The sequence below is a fragment of the Anopheles gambiae genome, chromosome 3 (assembly GCF_943734735.2).
Source record: "Anopheles gambiae chromosome 3, idAnoGambNW_F1_1, whole genome shotgun sequence".
NCBI classification, from domain to species: domain Eukaryota; kingdom Metazoa; phylum Arthropoda; class Insecta; order Diptera; family Culicidae; genus Anopheles; species Anopheles gambiae.
In genome coordinates this window covers 41,668,620-41,686,174 of record NC_064602.1, presented here as the reverse complement: position 1 = coordinate 41,686,174, position 17,555 = coordinate 41,668,620, and the positions used below count along the sequence as shown (strand labels likewise).

The following is a 17,555-nucleotide window of genomic DNA, read 5'->3' as shown; positions in this document are numbered from 1 at the left end:
GCAAATGCGCAAAGCAAATACAACTTAATCAACTGTTGAACCCCGGGCCAGCATTGCACCCAACATCAAGTGACCAAGTGTTTGCGGACCCAATGCAACCCGATTAATGTTAACCGAGAGCATGAATTTATTTATGATAGCACGGGCGCCTTCTTATCTGTCAACCAGTGTCGTGAACCAACAGAAACTCTCCGGTCCTCATGTGACAGGAAGGTCACAACGATGGTCACGCAATCACGCATACAGCACCTTGGGCATCCTATGCCGACACCATGGGCCCGAATGAATAACCATCATGATGCTTCACCAAACATCCAATGGTTGGAAAAAAGAACGAAGAAAAAGCAATAGTTTGGACGATAGCTCGAGGAAATGGAATGAAAAATCGTATTAAAGATTTCTCTCGAAAGGCAGCTGTACCGCTGGGTGAGAGATGCGTGGTGGGCGGAAGGAGATACAAGACGTATGTTTGTGCTAGAGCATGAGCAAAAGAATAACATAGACATGGGCCACGGGGACCGGGCTAGAGTTATGCGTTCGGGTTCCAGCATAACTCCGCAGCGCGTTGGGGTCGTGTGCCGATTGTTTGTCGCACGAAGGACGTCGTCTTTGCTGTTCGTCGGTGTGTGTCCATGGACGGAAGATGGTCAAACGGTTAGTCAAACAGTGCGGAGCTGCGAAAGTGGGAAGTTGATGATGTTGATGCTGATGAAGAGAACTATATTATACTATACGCCGGAGCTGCTATAGGTCCGCCGGTGACGGAAAGGTTAGGCAAAGGGAAAGCAAAACCGAAAATAGATTTGCTTGACCTCCCGCTGTCGTCGAGTGGTTGGAATCTGTTGTGGACTAGGGTCGAGAACCGGGGAGCATCTTTCATCTTTCGGGTGCGGTACGGCTGTGTGCAGCATCTTGCTTTTCTTTGTGTTGTGCTGTTTCTGTGTGCAAATATTAGCTCGTTAAGACACTCCAGGCGCTGTTGTCAAGATGGGACGGTGAGTGACGGACGATATCTCTAAGAAGGACGAGTGCATCGCAGCGAAAAGGTGCAGAAGTAGTTATCGGTTGTACGGGGTGAGATCTTTTTCTTTGTGTCCTATTCACGCTCTGCTTTGCTGTGGCTTTGCACTGAGATTTCTCGGTATGAATGACAGTATCATTGGAGGATATTAAAGCTCAATCAATATTAAAGCTAGTAAATCGGGAATATTACATTGGAATTTGTTTCAGGCGATTCAGACGCAATATTACTTTTGCAGCGCTTTTATTACAATGCCCGACATGGTTGGGTCTTTTATGTTTTATGGATTGACACAAGATATATAACACGTGGATGGTGATTCATGCGTTTATAAGATATATAGATAACGTATTTGTTCGACAAGCCATCACACTGATATCTGACTGTTACATCTTTCTCAAAGCTAGAAGAGGTAATTTACCGTCTAGAAACAATTCGCCACGAATGATGTCTATACAAATGAGGACCAAATCGATAATAATCTTAAAGATATATGCAAACACTGCGATTAGCCATTATTTGAGCAGCGTTTTCTTCCTTTCAAAAGCGCAGTAAGTTTTGTTGTTCTGTAAATAACCTGAATAATCTCCTAATCTGAAAGCTATTAGAATAAAGCAAAAACGTGAAATTGGAAATGGTAGGACAGAAACCCTAAACTAAAAATATCCGTCCTATTGTCTTTCGCGATTATCATAGATTGAAGCCTGTTAAATGGAAGAAAACGCGAGTTAGACACAGACAATTTACATCGGACAATGGAGGTGCATTGTAATACATTTTCATCTGCCTTGCAAAGCGGCACTTGCAGCAGCTGATTGCCATCATTTCCATGTCCGACTTTTTGTTGGCTGTTGCACAACATCAACTATTAGTAAAAGCTTCATCTTCTGCATAGCTGCATACGGCAATCTAACAAGCTGTTTGGTGTTGTGCTCGATTGAACGCACTTCAGGCTGCTATAGGAGAACTTTGGTGCTTCAGAATAGTTGATACATTTTATGATGCCATCGATTAGCATAACCCGAGAAGGTACGCTCACGGCAAGCGTGGAATGGTTCCCACTCTCTGTTCAACTTCTCTCATTACCCTAAGCCCTTATCAGCACACGACGTGCTGCTAAATGTATGGCGAGACATTTACGTTATGAGACGAGATGTCCTCGGTAGAGGAAGCTGCACCGACCTTCATCCGCTGTGTGCCGTTCGCTTTAGAATCAATCAGTAGAAGCAATGGGATCGGGCCACCACAGTTTCAATCATAAGCAGATAAAATCTCAACATCAATCACCAAAGTTGTATCCGCCGTTGGCACAGATTTGAGGCATCATCATACCGAATCAATCCAAACTTCCTCTACCTTCTTCAATCGCTGTATAATCATCGGCGGTACGTTGCGTGACGTTAGTTGACGTCGGGTTTGAAGGTCCCCTCTTCTTTCACTCCACTCGGTATGACATTTGCCAGATTAAGCGGGCACCCTATTACTGTCCATATTTGAGCTGTCGCTCCAATAGTGACTGCGGTTCGATGGTCGTAGTGTGACACTTTTCGTAATGCGTTATTTTTGAAATGGCGTTGTTGTTTATGTCTGTGGCCGAGAGAGGGCAAACAATAACTTTAGACAGATTGAAAATAGTAAATAGACACACATTCACTAGCTAAAAGCTACCTTCGGAGAGCTTTAGAAACAGTGACATGCATAAAAAGGGTATGCATAAAAAATACACGCGCAAATCAAATCACGTGGGAACGTTCTAAACATACGGGTGCATTCCAGTCCGGGATGGATTCTGCTCCACTTTACACGCGCCACAACAATTCAATCCAACCACACAACCACCTATTCACGGAACGGAGTTATTAAGCCATTCATTACATCGGGTTAGTGGTGCAGCAAACTCGTGAACCTGCACATGCACCTTGCATTATTACACCCGTACCTGCGGGGGGTCTAAATTCCGGTTTTATGCCCATGCAAATGATGCCGCGGTACCACTGCGTGAGGGAGTGGGTCTAACCGCGAGCGAAAGCTGTCCGGGTGGTGCAATTGTTTGCACATCATCGTACCTGCTGCCTTCGTGTGCCCTTCAGCGACAAGAAGAGGGTTTCCTGTTGCAGTTTGTACAATATAAAGCACAGCGTGCACACGTTGACCAGCGTAAACAACGGAGATAGCCTCACGGTAAATTAATTTTATTCTTTTACAAACACTTTAATAGAACCATTTTTCTCTATGGCGTGTGCCAGGGAAAAACCCGCCCTTTAAATTGAAGCCCGTAGTTGGGTACAGTACACAGTAGAACATGGGCGAGTTTTCAACTACTGTTGATGTTAAGGATTAAAACAAGCAACAAGAGCTATATGGCTCAGCAAACTCGGTGTGGGTCTTCGTATTAAAACCACTCATCGGTCATCAACCGGGACAGAAGCCAGCTCTCTCCACCTACGCTGAGCAGTGGAGAAGTGAATCGGGGTGGAGAGAAACTGGTGAATGCTCCATCGGAAAATACCCGCAGTGATAGCAAGATGGAAGCTTCTATTTCCACTGTTGATGGACGGCAAATATTTTTGCCTCCATTTTCCATTGTTCCTTTTTTTATTTAGGGACATTGCTTCAAGTGGTTAAATATCGAGTGACTTATTGTATTGGATTTTTTTTAATGTGTATTGCGCTGAAAGCATCCTTCCTGGCAGTGCGTCATAACGGAAAACGAATCCTCCTGCTTCGATCCCTTTTAGCGGATACTGTGAATTAGCAAAATATTTTATCGATGGACCTTTTCCCACTTTGGCCACCGAACCAAAGTCAGAACCGAGTGGCTATTTTTGGTCATTAAATAAAAGGGACAAAAAAGAAAAGCTGCAACAAATCGAAAAGCGAACTTTTTCGCCTGCTCCACATTTACCTTCACTCTGGCTGCGAAGCGTTGCACGAACGGGAAATGGTAGATCTGCAGCGGCCGGGTGGGATGTCTTCCGGGAAGCCTCTTCCTTAGCCGTTGGTCAACGGACTTCTCGCCTTCCTGTCTGCGTTATATCGTTCGCTCGGTGAAAAGATTTTCCACCTAAAACGGTAAAGCCTGGGGCGCCTACTCGCTTCCAGGTGTCAATTTGGCGTGCCACACACTTTGATGGTTTGGTGCTGGGTTCGCTGTCAACTTTTCGGCACACGGCAACTTGCTTTGCGTTAATTTAATTAAAGCCACCTCGGCTAAGCCACCACGGGAGCCTTTGCGGGCAGTAAATATGTATCTATATCTCCACTGGTCGATATGCGCGAAACCGCTTCGCCTTACAGCGGAGGGGAACACTAAAGCACTGTAGCAGATACACCCACCATCAGCATTGACACGTTTCAAGCTCGTCACACATTTGTATCATTAATCACGTTCACACCAAGTAAGGAAAAGGAAGCAAGCTGTGCTCTGAAGCAGAAACAACCACTGTATCTATGGGTACCTAGAGCATAAGGTTGCACCGAATGTTCAAGTGGGGGGGAAAGCACAAAGCAATACGGAGACACAGCGCGCAAAACCGAGTGGCTGCTAACAAGTTCACTGGAACTAGTGCGCACGAAGGCTCGTTCGCTCAAGTACTAAATCCTTTGGAGAAGAAGGCAGCAAAAACTCAAAAAGAACCAGCATAAGGTAAAGAAATCGCTTCGACAGGCATCCACTGATTCTCCACTTTCTTTCCACATGTGCAAGTGCCACTAACGTTACATCTTTTGCCCTCTATATTGCCGTTCCCATGTCAAATTGAGTTTGCGAAGCGTTGGTTGCTGCGATGCTTGTTTCCTTTGATCAATTCGCTGAAGGTTTGCTAGCAGTACACCACTTTGCTCTTCAATGATTGCACACTGCAGCAGGTTTCGGTGCAGATTCTCGATCGAAACTTGGTTCCACTTTGCAAGGAGCCGTTCCTGTTTTTTTCCCCACCCACACCCCTTGATGGCACACCGTACCTGGGTGGAACGGAATTCCAATGCTACACGAAACAATAACAGCAGCAAGCAAATCTCACTTATAAACACTAGCAAAAAGACACACACGCACACACATATTCCACACCTAGCACAATTTCTAAATCCTGGGGCAACACGGCGAGCGAACGGAAAAATCGCGCAAGAACGCGTTCGATGCCAACGAGCGAACGAAAACACAATAATCAGTCCTCGCGAAAAACGGCACCGTAGAACCTCAACCTTACTACTGGAAAGCGGACACCGAAGAGAAGAAAACTTCTCTCGCTCTCTCTCTCTCTTTTGGTGTGTTTCTCTTCGGAGATTACGATGTTAGTGAAGCGGTACGCGTGTTTCGAGGGAGTTACCTTCACTCTACGCGCGTTACAGGTTTGTTTGGCTGCCGCGCCGTCGCTTGTTACCCACTGTATTACCAATGGCTACTAAAACGGTTGTCCGAAACGTCCTACAGCCCATAACGACTGTGTCGTCTAGGGCTGAGTCGAGCGGTGGCTGTATCAACATAATCTCGTGTGCCTGGGAACAGCCCCATGTGATGTTTTAGCACCCGATAGGGAGGCTCCCCGCCAAGGGCTGCAGGTGTTTGTGAATTGTGGGGCAGCTGACATTAGATTTTTGTGCTGCTGATAATCAACTGGACGGGTGCGGGAGGGCAGGGGCAATGTTTACCGCTGCCGACATGGCCCTGATCGTAATCCTATATGGATCGCGATCGCGTCTTTGACGTTTCAATCATCACGCGGTCCAACAGCACGAGAGGCCAAGGTTTTCACTCGTATGTGGATTATACTTTTAGACCCCCTCTTTCCTCTGCAACTGGCATCCATCACATTTTGCCCATCTCGTATGGTCAAACAGCATCATCTCAAATTGTCTATTTACTTTTGACAGGTTGTGGTGAATGGCAATGGTAAACTTCTGTTTGCTATTGATTCGCGTGTGCTTCAATCTCTATCGTCATCTCTATCGTTTTACCTAGTGTTAACGATTTCCAGTTACTGAGTGCACCTTGCTACACGCACTGCCTGCTGTTGGCGCTGTGATTGTGTGCTACTGTTTAGCGTTGCGTTGGGGGGAGGTGTAGTTTGGGGACGACAGCGATTGCTTTCAAGCGGAGGTCACGATGCACGATAGGCACGATGTATTTATGCTGCGAGAATACTGAATCGAGAGAACGGTGCTCTGAATTTGCGCTCTCGCCATTCTATGCCCTTCTCTGCTCGAGCATAAAACTGAGCATAACATAGTAAAGCATCTCCAGGTGGGAGACTATGCTATGGTGAGCATGCAATTTGTGCCCAACATGAATTGTTTGGCGCTTTTGGAGAAGCACTGACGGTAGAATCGGATCAGCGAGAATTGGCCATGTGTTGGCGGAACTTTGGTACAGATTTCTATCGCCATGAATTACTGTCACTATGCTTGTGGCTCTTCTTCTATTGTGCTGAATGGGGAAGATATTGCAGAACAGCCGCGAGTAGGGTTTGCGATACAATGTAAAAATATTGAAGTGGTACAGTGGGTACCATACTGTTAAGCTTGGTTGTTACTATTGAAAAATGAACTAGAACGTTAACCAAATAAATATGTAAAATAAGTTTTTTTTTTGAAAAATAAATAGAACAATCATTTGTTAAAAAAATGTAAATTATGGTTAATAAAAAAAAGCTTTTAACAAAAATAAATTAGGAATTGCAACATATTTTTGAAATGAGCCGTATTAGTCTTTGGAAACATTCTAACAAAAAGCATAAATAAAAATGAAATTATGTGTGCCTGTTTTTGTTTTAAGTACTACAAAAATTCGAAACATTTTCTGAATGAGCACAAATAGCTTTAATGATAGTTTTAAGTTCTAACGAAATACTCAGTAATTAACGACCGAGTTCTCTAACCATCTTATGTTGAAATTTTACAGTTTAATATAACTTGAAATGCTATGAGCAATGTATCAGTAAAAAAATATTTGATTTTCAATTCTGAAATACACTTTAAAATAAAGTCAATTATCGTGCTAGATGATCAAGATGAATAAGTAATACAAAAAAAGAATAAATATCAACATACTTTATGTCTGTAAAATACATACACGGATATGTTCTACAACTAGTACATTATATTTATGTTTATTTTACTTGCTGTAGATTAGGAAAGAATGTTTTGTAAAACTAGCCTATATTAGGGTTTGGATGCTGTGACTTTGATGGACTTTATTTTATGCTCTTTTGTCACTCATTCTCTCTTACTCTCTTTCATGCTCTCTCTTTCTCTCTCTCTCTCTCTCTCTCTTTCTCTATCTCTCTCTCACTCCAATTCGTTTTCTTCCTCGTTTCGTTTTATCAAATTCTTCAAGCACGTGAGTAGAACATATATACCACGGGGGAAACAAAACTACAACTACTACAGACACGCTTGACACTGACTACGAGTAAATGCTTAAATGGGTAGTTTGTTTTGAAATTCGTTAAAGATATGCGAACTAGAGAGTTTATACTGAATGGCCACCAGAGATTGTGTAGTCTAAAATGTGCTGTGCTGGTTAGCTTTGTTTCCGTAAATGTTTGCAATCAAAATATACACAAAGAAACAGACTGACATTGTTATTCTTTGTTTCTTTCTCAGTTTCCTTTAAACAATGTTTCTGAGGGTTTTGTTTAGGATGTTATGGTGATCATGAACGTCTCGTGTGAACTTAAATTCATGTTAGGAAGCTACTCTTCCTGCTTGTTACAGATTGGTTTATGTTTATGCAGCTCTACTCTTACATGCTACTGTGAATGGGAATAAATAAATGTGCCAGTGTATGCACCATGAAGCTACTATTTACAGTAATATCGATCTTCGTACTTTTCGCAATAGTCACACACGACCTGACAGCAGCGTCCGTTGGTGAACCGGCAGCGACACTTTTCGAGCGTCTTGATGACCTTTGTGGTGTAGCCGCGTCCACAACAGAGTGTCGCACAGTTGTCCGGATGCAGACAGCGTCGGCCACGCGTCACCGAGCAGAACGTTGGCGAGGTTTCGAAGTAGTACAGCTGATCGTAGACCGTTTCCTGGTGATGGCAATATTCGTTGTGTATTGTTGTCTCTGATTTTCTTTGACTACTTAACCTACAAAGCTTACCCTTGGACGAAAGATCCCTGGTGCCGATCGACGCGTTGTTTTGTTGTTGATCGGAATCTTCCGTATGGCAAGATGATATTTTGTCCTCAGCAGTGCTGCAGTCGTATTGAAGTCACCGAGCCTTCTCCAGCACGTTTTCATCGAGCACGAGCCCGAAACGCCGTGGCATTTGCAGCGATCCGTCATTGCACTGGTAATTGCACTTATGCCAACCTGCCAAACCATACATTCAGAAGATCATGCATGTTGCTCTCATTTCCTATGCTAATCTAACTTCCTTACCTCACTATCATGTCGTAGCATTTCGGCGACTGGATCACCCGCTTTCGGCTGCAGCTCGAGAAAGTTTCGTGCGACTCGTTTGCCGTGCTTGAGATTGTCACTGCATCCACCCCAGCGCCAGGCAAGACTGGTCGCCTCCGGTTTGCGTTCCGATGCACACTGGCACTTGGTCATCTTGCCTTCCGCGCATGCACGGGCGACCGCGTGCGTAATGGCGGCAGCAGTGAGCGCGTGCACAAAAGCTGTTTCGCGGTAAACCTGTAGCAAAAAGCGTGTTTTAAAGGTTTTTTTTGTAACTGTTCTGTGTTTGAAAGTATGTTTTACAGTACCTTTTTGAAAATATTTCGTTTGCCCCTGGTTTCGATCGAACAGTTCCACCGGTCGTAACGGAACTGTTCCTGGCAGTGGGTGACCGCCAACCGACGCGCTTCCTTGATGGCCTCTGGCAACCCGATATCGCGCCGACACTGATGGTTCTGTTTACGTGTACCGGCCAAAAACTTGCACGGGCCGGGCGCTTTGACCATTGGACTGAAAACGGCCATTACCGTATTTTTCACCGATGATACTGCTGGCAGTTCTCTGTAAGTGGAGAATATGAAACAAGGAGTGTTAGAGAGAAATTATGAAAATTAACTGTTTGCTTATGCGCTCTCATATCAAAATCAATCCTTTTTTATTTATTTATATTTTTTTAGGAGAATCAATTACTAAAATTCAAATTCGACTCCGTTCAAATGAAACGTCACAAATTAGGTGTGTATTGCGTATTGCATACAATGCGGCGTGAAAGATATGCGAATTGCATACCATGTAAGACGTTTGGTTCAGAGCGCCGAGTGCTGTATGCAATATGCCTTACAGGCTATTTTGTTGGGTATGCAATGTGCAGCACAATAACAAACGCCGTAAGGTATGCAATATACGGAACATGAAGAATTATGTGGTTTGACTTATCTGAGGACAGTACTCCAACAAATCCATAATTATAATAATTTCTTCTTAATTTCTTCTTTTCTTCCCCGTCCTTCTCTTTTTTTCTTGTTTTAATTAATCTTCTTCGTTTGCATCTTCTTCTTTCTCTTGTGCTTCTTCTCCCTTTTATTTTTACTTTTCCGAATAAAGAGGAAATCTAACTCGTGCAAACTTGTAAGAATCGACTTATCCATCCAATAATATTGATTTCAAAAATAATAATTATCCTATTTAGCTTCTCAAGTGTCAAAATAGTTATCTTAATCATTTTCCATGTTTCTTTATGCTTATCATTCAAGTTATGCTCAATTGAGTAAAGTTTAGTTTATGTTGTACAAATAATACAACATTATGTCATCAGTTAGCAGCAGTTATAGATATCAATACCGATCTGAAAGACATGCTGAGTGTCTAACAGGCGCCCAAGGAGCGCAATCATTCGATGAAGTCATTCGTCACATTATTTAGCAACAAATTAATTAGCCGAGTAGGTTAAGCAAAGCACTCGAGCCCCAACCGAAACCGAATGCATGCTGAAAACCAATATATTCTCTTATTATGATCTTCTGTATTGAAACAACTGCCTGCAGAAAAGAAAACCAACAAAACAACGAGATATTTGTTTGCAGATCGTTACCGGCAATCCTAAGGACGTCGCAACCATTCCATTGCCCTCCACAAAAGCAACAATCCGTTAAACGTGCATGCCAGGTAATGCAGCCATTTAGCGAACATTATCCCACCAAGGGGAATCTTTACCCCATTGCACCTCATTCACTCCACATAAAACCCGATACTTCTCAAGCAGCGCAAGTGTGCAAGCAACTTCATCCATGCAGTATACACGACGGACGGGATTGAAGAATCCGGGTGGGTCTCCAATGTTTACCGAGTGTCATTTTCCGCTAAAAACCAACCCCACTCCAGTGATGGCGCAGTTCACATCGAAGATGCAATGGAGTAGCATAAAATTAATGAAAACTCACATGCGGGTAGGGAAACCGCTTGGTTTAATATCTACAGGCGGTTTTAATAGATATTTTCATAAGGAAATTGACTTCAACTGTCGTTTGGGGCCAGCTTTAGGCGAAACCAAATGAGCCAGACCGCGGGAAATAAGAAAACAAAGCCCACCTCGTTTCGCCATTCATTCGCGCAGCCGTTTTATGCGACAAATGCAACCGGGTCGCGGGAAAAGATGTTTTCATATCGCAAAAAACCACCATCTGCGAAAGGTAACAAAGCGCCCGTAAGCGAATGGGGATTGAGCGCACATGAGTATGCGTATGTTCTGATTCGTAACAGTTTGCTGAACGTAAGGGAGATTTGTATTTTTAACCACTTTTATTTAGATTTGTCTGTGCGGAACCATCGGGCGGAGGCAGCTGGTGTGGGGTCTCGCTGTAAGAAGATGTCAGAGAGAATAGAAGGCAATCTGAAGCTGTACTTATTAAAATATACAATTCTAAACCCCAACCTAACCATTGCCGAGCAGCAGCAGCAGCAGCAATGAAATGGAGTGCTGCGTCCTCGGCGAATGGGGCCACTTGTTGAGTATATTTTCCGCACTATTCAACGATTATTTTTCCGGATGGCGAAGGGACCATTCCTGCCGGAGTCGGGGCACCTAGTATAGCGCAGACAGAAGTCATAAAAACAAGTAGATTTCAGCGTACAGGAGGATGCAGTGAAAATTCGTTGATGTTTGCCATCTAGACGCAATTATAAGGGATAAGTACGGTTTAAAGGGTACGCTTTAAGAGCCGGTTGGTTTGTGCAGGGCAACACAAATTTAGATGTCTCATTGTTTCGGTGACTTGGTGCAAGGAATGTTGAGGAAAAATAAACACGAAATTTGATTTTGAATACTGGAAGCGGATAGGTAATGAACGTAGGTAATCGATTGGTAATGAAGATTTTGTTTATTAAATATGTTCAAACGTCCTATTTCATTATTTTTTTTGAAAAAATTCAAATGTTTAATGTTAATTAAAGAGATTTAATTTGTTACTACTACATAGTCGTTATTCACAAATTAAATTTCCCATAGACTTGCTTATAAAGAGGATTTCCTGGTTAGCATTTTCCGGATAATTCGTTCGTTTCAGTATGCCATCGAAAGTATGCATCAATTGCAAGAGTAAACCATTTCTGCGCAGAATGCAATCGCTTCGTTGACATTACTGTATAAAATATGCATAAATCAATTAAAATATTTGGCAATAGAGTTTGGCCCGCGACGAGAGTGTACCTGAGAGGCAAGCAAATGCCTGGTATTCAGTTCGAAAAATAGTTCCAAAGGTACGCTGTACATTTCCGCTTGTTTTGGAATTTGTCCCAACTGTCCCCTCCCTCCATGCCCGATGCAATGTTATTTGCCACTGTTTCCCTGATCAATATAAAAACAAAATATCACATCAATAATCTGATTGTATCGAATTGAGTGTACACCCATCATCACAAATCACTCACAAACGCGCCAATGTGCTCGATGAGACAAACAGAGTTGTTGCATTCCTTGCAACATAGTTGGTGGGGACCAAGCACCATTGCAACCACAAAACGATCACCGATATAAAGCTTTTTGTGTGCATGTGTTGTACATGTATCCTTCATCCCTGCTGATTGTTGTTTGAGATAAATTTTTGATGATCTACGTATGTGTGTGCGATGAGTGCGCATTCCGATCAGATTGGCTGATGCATCCCGTTAGGATGCACGCTGTACACACACTGCATCGAGGAAAAAATGTACTCCCAGCGCGTGGAAAGTCAACCACTGTCCAAACCCCAACCCGGGGGGGGGGGGGGTGGGAAGGGAATGTGCATGGAAATGTCTATAAATTTTAATTCGATTTCACGTTATCGCTCATTTCGAGATTTAAGTATCTTTGGAATGCTACCCAGCACCACCTGCTGTGGGTGGGTACGGCAAAGGGGGGGGGGCGGAGGATGGACTGCAAATGTAAATGGAGCCAAATGTTTTGAAAGTCGGTTTCGTTTTCCCTTACCGAAGCGCGCACAAACCGGTCGCCGTAAGCCACCGCATGCCTGCCCGCTCAATCAAAGCAAACGAGGGAGCCGAGGCGGCACGCAAGTGGCTGGGTAACGCAATGGGCAACGCAAATCATCGTTTGCTGTTGGTCAATTATAATAATTGATGTGAGGGAAAATTTGCAAACCGATATCGATGTAAATTAATTCTGCCCGTACGTTCCTCGCACCGTTCTGCTTCATCCTGGCGCGCGCGCGTGGTGCCGAAGTTTATTTAGCAGGATCGCGGATATCCGGTCGTCGTGTGTGGAGGTGGGTGCAGGAGAGCACCCAGGACGGATTGTGCACGCCGCACATCGTGGGAGAAAAGCCGTAAGTAGTAAATATTTGACAAGCCTGGCGAAATAGACCGACTCGTGTAGGCAGGAACTGAGCCGTTTTTCGGGTGCGTCAGCGCGTAAATACAGTTGTTAAGATTATTGACTTCCAGCGAAACTGCTCAAACAGGTGAATAATTGTTTGAGCAGAGAATGTAAATGAGGGGTTGGTTTTGCATCAGCCGAATGGGATGTGTTCATTACAGGGAAACAGCGAATAGACGTAGCTTTATGAGAATCGACAATTCGAGTAATTTACATTGAATTCAATAAAATTAGCTGTAAAAATTAATAAAAAAAACTTCTTATACCATATGCGTTAGTCCTTTAACTCGGCTAATGAGACAGCACTAAGGTTAAGGACAAAGTATCATCTTTTCGTGTGGAAATTTAAGCCATAAAGGTCTGTAAAGATCTGTTTTTATTGACTGTAGTACATACTATAGTATGTTTTTAATAACATCCCTTCAATTAAATACTTCAATGACTATTTTAGTTGGAATGGAAAGACACTACCCGTTTGCATTCAAAATTCAGTTTGAAATGTATCCAATAAGAATAAAAATATGTAAGCTGTTTTTATGATTTTTATCATTATTAAAGCTAATTTCGAATTCAGACAGTCTGAAAATTCCATTCTCCTCCAAATGTATGACGCTATAACGTGTATCCTTTGTCAAAAATGCTTAGATTACTAACTAGACATCTTACTTCCAACTTACCCTTTCGACGTGATGACATCGTTGCACTCAATGAAGCAGCAAACTGCACACAGTATGAGCAAACTCGCGAATACGTTCCGCTGCTGAAAGGACCATCCATCGGACCGGGCCCGATTACCGCCGCACAACCTCCCGTTGCTGCCTAGTGACACGGGCCCACCCACCGAGTCCGTCTCGCTCCCGGCCATCGGGCTCTAAGCACCACAAACGCAACTTAAAAAAAAAACAGTCCACAAATCACAAAATCCGTGCGTGCAGCTCTCAATCAGCAGCAGCGAAACACCGGCCCATCCAAGCCATCACCACCTTTCACCACGATCGAGGACGTTCACAATGGTGCGATTGTTTGGCCGAAAATCCTGCTTCTTGAGCGACTTTTTGATCGACCTGAGCTCCAAAGTCACCACGGCGAACGGTGAAACCAAATCATCCACACCGGACCGCACACTAACACCGACTAACGAGCGACTGTCAACGCGGGTACGAACGGTTTCGATTCGGTTCCAGCGGGCCACTGTCGTCGGTCGTCCATGCTGTCGTCGATGGCGATGATGGCAGCGAGCGAAAAGCGATAAACTCGAATGTTAAATGGCGAATATTGTAGACTAAAAACGGGCAGCACTGTTTTAAGTCTGTCACATTTCAGGAAATGAAAAACACTACGCAGCACACACACACACCCGTTTAGTACACCACGCGTTGCGAAGGATTCAAAAACACTCTTTCACGGCGTCGTCGCCCTTTCGCAACAAACAATTCACGCATCCGTTTTGCCTCCTTAGTCGGCGTCGTTCGATGATCGACTGTAGCACATTTCGCACATTTCGATGCACAGAGTGCACGGAAATTCCCCCAACGCTCGCCGTGTCTAACCCGACCGCGTTCCGCGCCGTGAGCGAGACGGAGAGCGGGTGGCTTTTAGCGCCGGCTCGCCGTTCGATTGCCGGTGGTTCGGTTTCCCATTCGCGTTCGGTTTTCGACACTGAATCGACGCACAATCGCACGGGGCGGCCGAAACCGAAACAGGCCGAAAACGCGCAAGCCAAAACCTCAAAAGGCAAACATGCAAAAAAAAAACCAAAGCGGCCAGAGCAACAACGCACAATATGCACCACGCGAGCTTTCCGATGTGCTCCTTGGTCCTTCGGTGTACGGGCGCTCAGTGTTCGGATTTCGGTGTTCGGATTGCTAGAATGGAAAACACATTCCCCGGCCGTTCTTTTCGCTCACACTATGCTGAATGGCAGTGCACATGCGAATGGGGAAATTAACTACTTTAAACGTTGGGCTTCCGGCGTGCGAACTCGAACAGATCTACGATATGATCATTCAACAGTACAACAGCACAAGTAAAAACTAATTTATATTTTAAATAAATATTTCACTCTTTTTCAGGCAGCTGGTGACACTTATAAAACCCGAACGGCATACACTCTACGCACCGGGGGCCACACGCGTTCAGCATTGAGCCGCTGTCGAGCGTCGTCTGAGCGCGGCTGGAGCGCGTCATTAGCGCGAACCCTTCCCACCGCGCGCGTGTGTGTCCAGTGCGTGACCAATACACCGTGACACCGTGTGTGTGCGTGTGTGTGCGCGGCTGTCTTACCCTTTCCACCGACTACACAACATCTTGCCTTCACATTGCATCACTGACCTGAAGATGTGCGCATCCCGTTTTCCCGCGGATGCACTTCCAGCCCAGCCAAACAGCGTGCGCAACCACCGGAAGGATTGGTTAAATCTCGCGCTGACTAAACATTTGAAAGACACGAAAAGAAAAGGAAGAAAAAAAAGCAGGGCAAATTACCTGTTTACCTTATCGTAAACTAGCGACAAAAAAGCAACAGCAACAGATCGCGCAAGTTTGACGCCGACATAATGGGTTTGTTTGTTTCCCTCCGCTTCGGTTTGAACTTTGCTTGGGAAACGCTTTTTTACGGGCTGTGTAGGGCTGTGGGGTCCCATAGAGCAGTTTTGGTTTGGTTTGGGGCTAGGAGCGAAAGAGATTGTCCTCGGTGCTCGGCGGTGTGTGGGATGTGTTGATGGAGTGCTTTTAACACATTTGCACCGGAGTGTAAGGCAGCATAAGTTGGAATATTACCTTTGATTTTTGGTCTTCCATCTCTTCGACGGAGGTCATTCATCGTTCGCTGGTAGTCGTGGGAAAACTAATTAAGCTCGATGTAGTGATGTTAATAAAACAAATTGGACACAATTTGAGCGCCTCAAACTCTTAAGTAATGTAGTTTTAGCACACAAACTCTTGCTACAAATTTGATGTGCTGTAAGAGCAAATCGTCACCCTTGATTGCGCCTTGTGCCATAAACGGTTGAGCCAATTTATGCTGACGATTGCAGCTATGGCGGAACGGCGTGGAAAACGCACCCCCTTTAACAGGCAGCGTTGAAGACGCCCATCACACAAACGCACATGTCCTGGCGTACACAACAACCGAATGAAAACCGTTAACTGACTGGTGTGACGGATGGGCGCGGGGCCGGTTGAGGGAATCATCATAAAAATGGTTCGTTGCTTCGAGCCGACGACCAGCGTCCACACGGCCATCGTTGGCTGCGGATCGTTCTATCAAAATCGTATTAACTTTAATTGAAAATAGGACCGATGATATGTGAGCCAATGTGGGGACGACACACACACACAAGGATACTGGATGCAAAAAAAGCATACATACACACCACACCTCGGAAGGAAACGCCGGGTATCCGATTACGGGTGAATCGGGTTTTACGTTTTACGATTTTTGTTGCGATTTCGAATCATGTGGGACATTAAATTTTAATTGCGTCGAACTCCCGGTTTTTACCCCGTCCCGGGTCGCCGAGACGGTGGTACGGTGAGATAACCGTTTATGGGTCTTTGTTTTTCCGGCTTGACTGTGGTTGGAGTTGCGACAGGATTAGGTGACCGTTTGAAGGCGATTTTTCCGCTCGGAGGTGGAGTGGTTGGCAAGTGTGTCGATGGAAGGAGGTGTATCGAGTGAAGATACAGACATTGACCGGGTTTTCTGGAAAAGTCTCGCTTTGTATTGAGCGCAATGGATGAAACAGTGTAACGTTGTGAAACAACTATGTAAAGCAAATAAGTTGTAAGAACATATAGAAAGTTGAAGTGAAATAACATTTATTGCGTAGGTAGCCCATAATACTTGTAATTTCTTCAAAAATAAATAAAAGTAAAAGAAAAAATATTTTTTTAAAGATTTTTTGTAGAGCTACATGTTTAACAAAGACATCTATCAGATGATTAAATAAGTTTATTAAAACTCCTCTTCCTGGGAAATTGTCACCCATGTCTGGGCAATGATAGATTGTAGTTTCTTCTTAATATGATACACGTATGCTGTGTATCAGCTCCATACCGACCACGCCAATATAGTACACTATATAGTACATAAGTTCACTACGATAAAAATGTCATTGCCACTGAGTGCATTGGTTAATTATCTTTTTGTTAGATTTTTCGTGCAATATCGCGCTCTTCCGACTATTACTGCATAGCTTTTTGATCCTCAAAGACCCTAACTAACCATACGCCAGCACTGGATATTGTAATATAAATATATACACTACGAGACTCGATATTTACGCCTAACGAATATGCAAAAAAGATGGCATTTTTATGTCGTTGTAGGACCGATGTACCGATGTGTTTTACCTCAAAATTGCAAACCATAATTTTGAGGCTTCTGCTTAAAGGGTTCATACAATGCATTTTTTTCTCGCGAACTATGGTTTTTTTTTTGTATTGCTAGAGGAGCAATTTAAAGACGTCACAGATTGACTACAGATTGAGACCTTAGGGCTAGGCATAGTCGTTCGTCGATTAGATGTGGATTACACATGAATTTGAATGGCAAAATTCGTATTTTTCAGATAAAGTAAGGCTCATTTTGATAATTGTTTTGAATGGGTATTCCTGTTTGTATATATTTATCAATATGAGGCTCATGCGATTACTGCTTTGGTGCGTTGGTGATAAAGCTGTCACATTTCTGATTCCTATACGACGGGATGTAGATTCGATGACATTCCTATTGGAATGATAAATTGGAAGTC

General features: G+C 43.9%; 2 protein-coding genes across 3 annotated transcripts in view; both read right to left on the bottom strand.

The window, feature by feature from the left end:
• LOC1279145 (sodium bicarbonate cotransporter 3) overlaps window positions 1–5,421 on the bottom strand; it is a 37,060-nt gene extending 31,639 nt beyond the window's left edge. The window contains exons 1-2 of one of the 2 annotated variants that reach the window (XM_061657962.1): window positions 4,985–5,421; window positions 3,927–4,445 (exon numbers count right to left, since the gene is read on the bottom strand). The gene's annotated coding sequence lies outside the window, so the exon portion shown is untranslated. Of the gene's footprint in view, window positions 1–3,926; window positions 4,480–4,984 lie in introns of both variants that reach the window. The other variant, XM_061657963.1, reaches the window with a different exon arrangement.
• A 1,633-nt stretch (window positions 5,422–7,054) lies between these two features.
• On the bottom strand, window positions 7,055–14,971 carry LOC1279143 (protein Wnt-4). Its single transcript, XM_061657978.1, has 5 exons — window positions 13,479–14,971; window positions 8,741–8,993; window positions 8,412–8,669; window positions 8,130–8,342; window positions 7,055–8,058 (listed from the first exon to the last, which is right to left on the bottom strand). Exons 1-5 carry the CDS (start codon window positions 13,664–13,666, stop codon window positions 7,822–7,824), a joined length of 1,149 nt encoding a protein of 382 aa, XP_061513962.1. The 5' UTR covers window positions 13,667–14,971; the 3' UTR covers window positions 7,055–7,821.
• Window positions 14,972–17,555: the final 2,584 nt, after the last annotated feature.

What these genes read in the sequence shown, in the direction of transcription:
- LOC1279143 (XM_061657978.1), bottom strand. Translation starts at nt 13,666, where the DNA reads ATGGCCGGGAGCGAGACGGACTCGGTGGGTGGGCCCGTGTCACTAGGC. An exon ending in GATGTCATCACGTCGAAAGG is followed by an intron (nt 8,994 to 13,478) that starts GTAAGTTGGAAG and finishes CTCCACTTACAG; the next exon opens with AGAACTGCCAGCAGTATCAT. An exon ending in TGCTACGACATGATAGTGAG is followed by an intron (nt 8,343 to 8,411) that starts GTAAGGAAGTTA and finishes ATGGTTTGGCAG; the next exon opens with GTTGGCATAAGTGCAATTAC.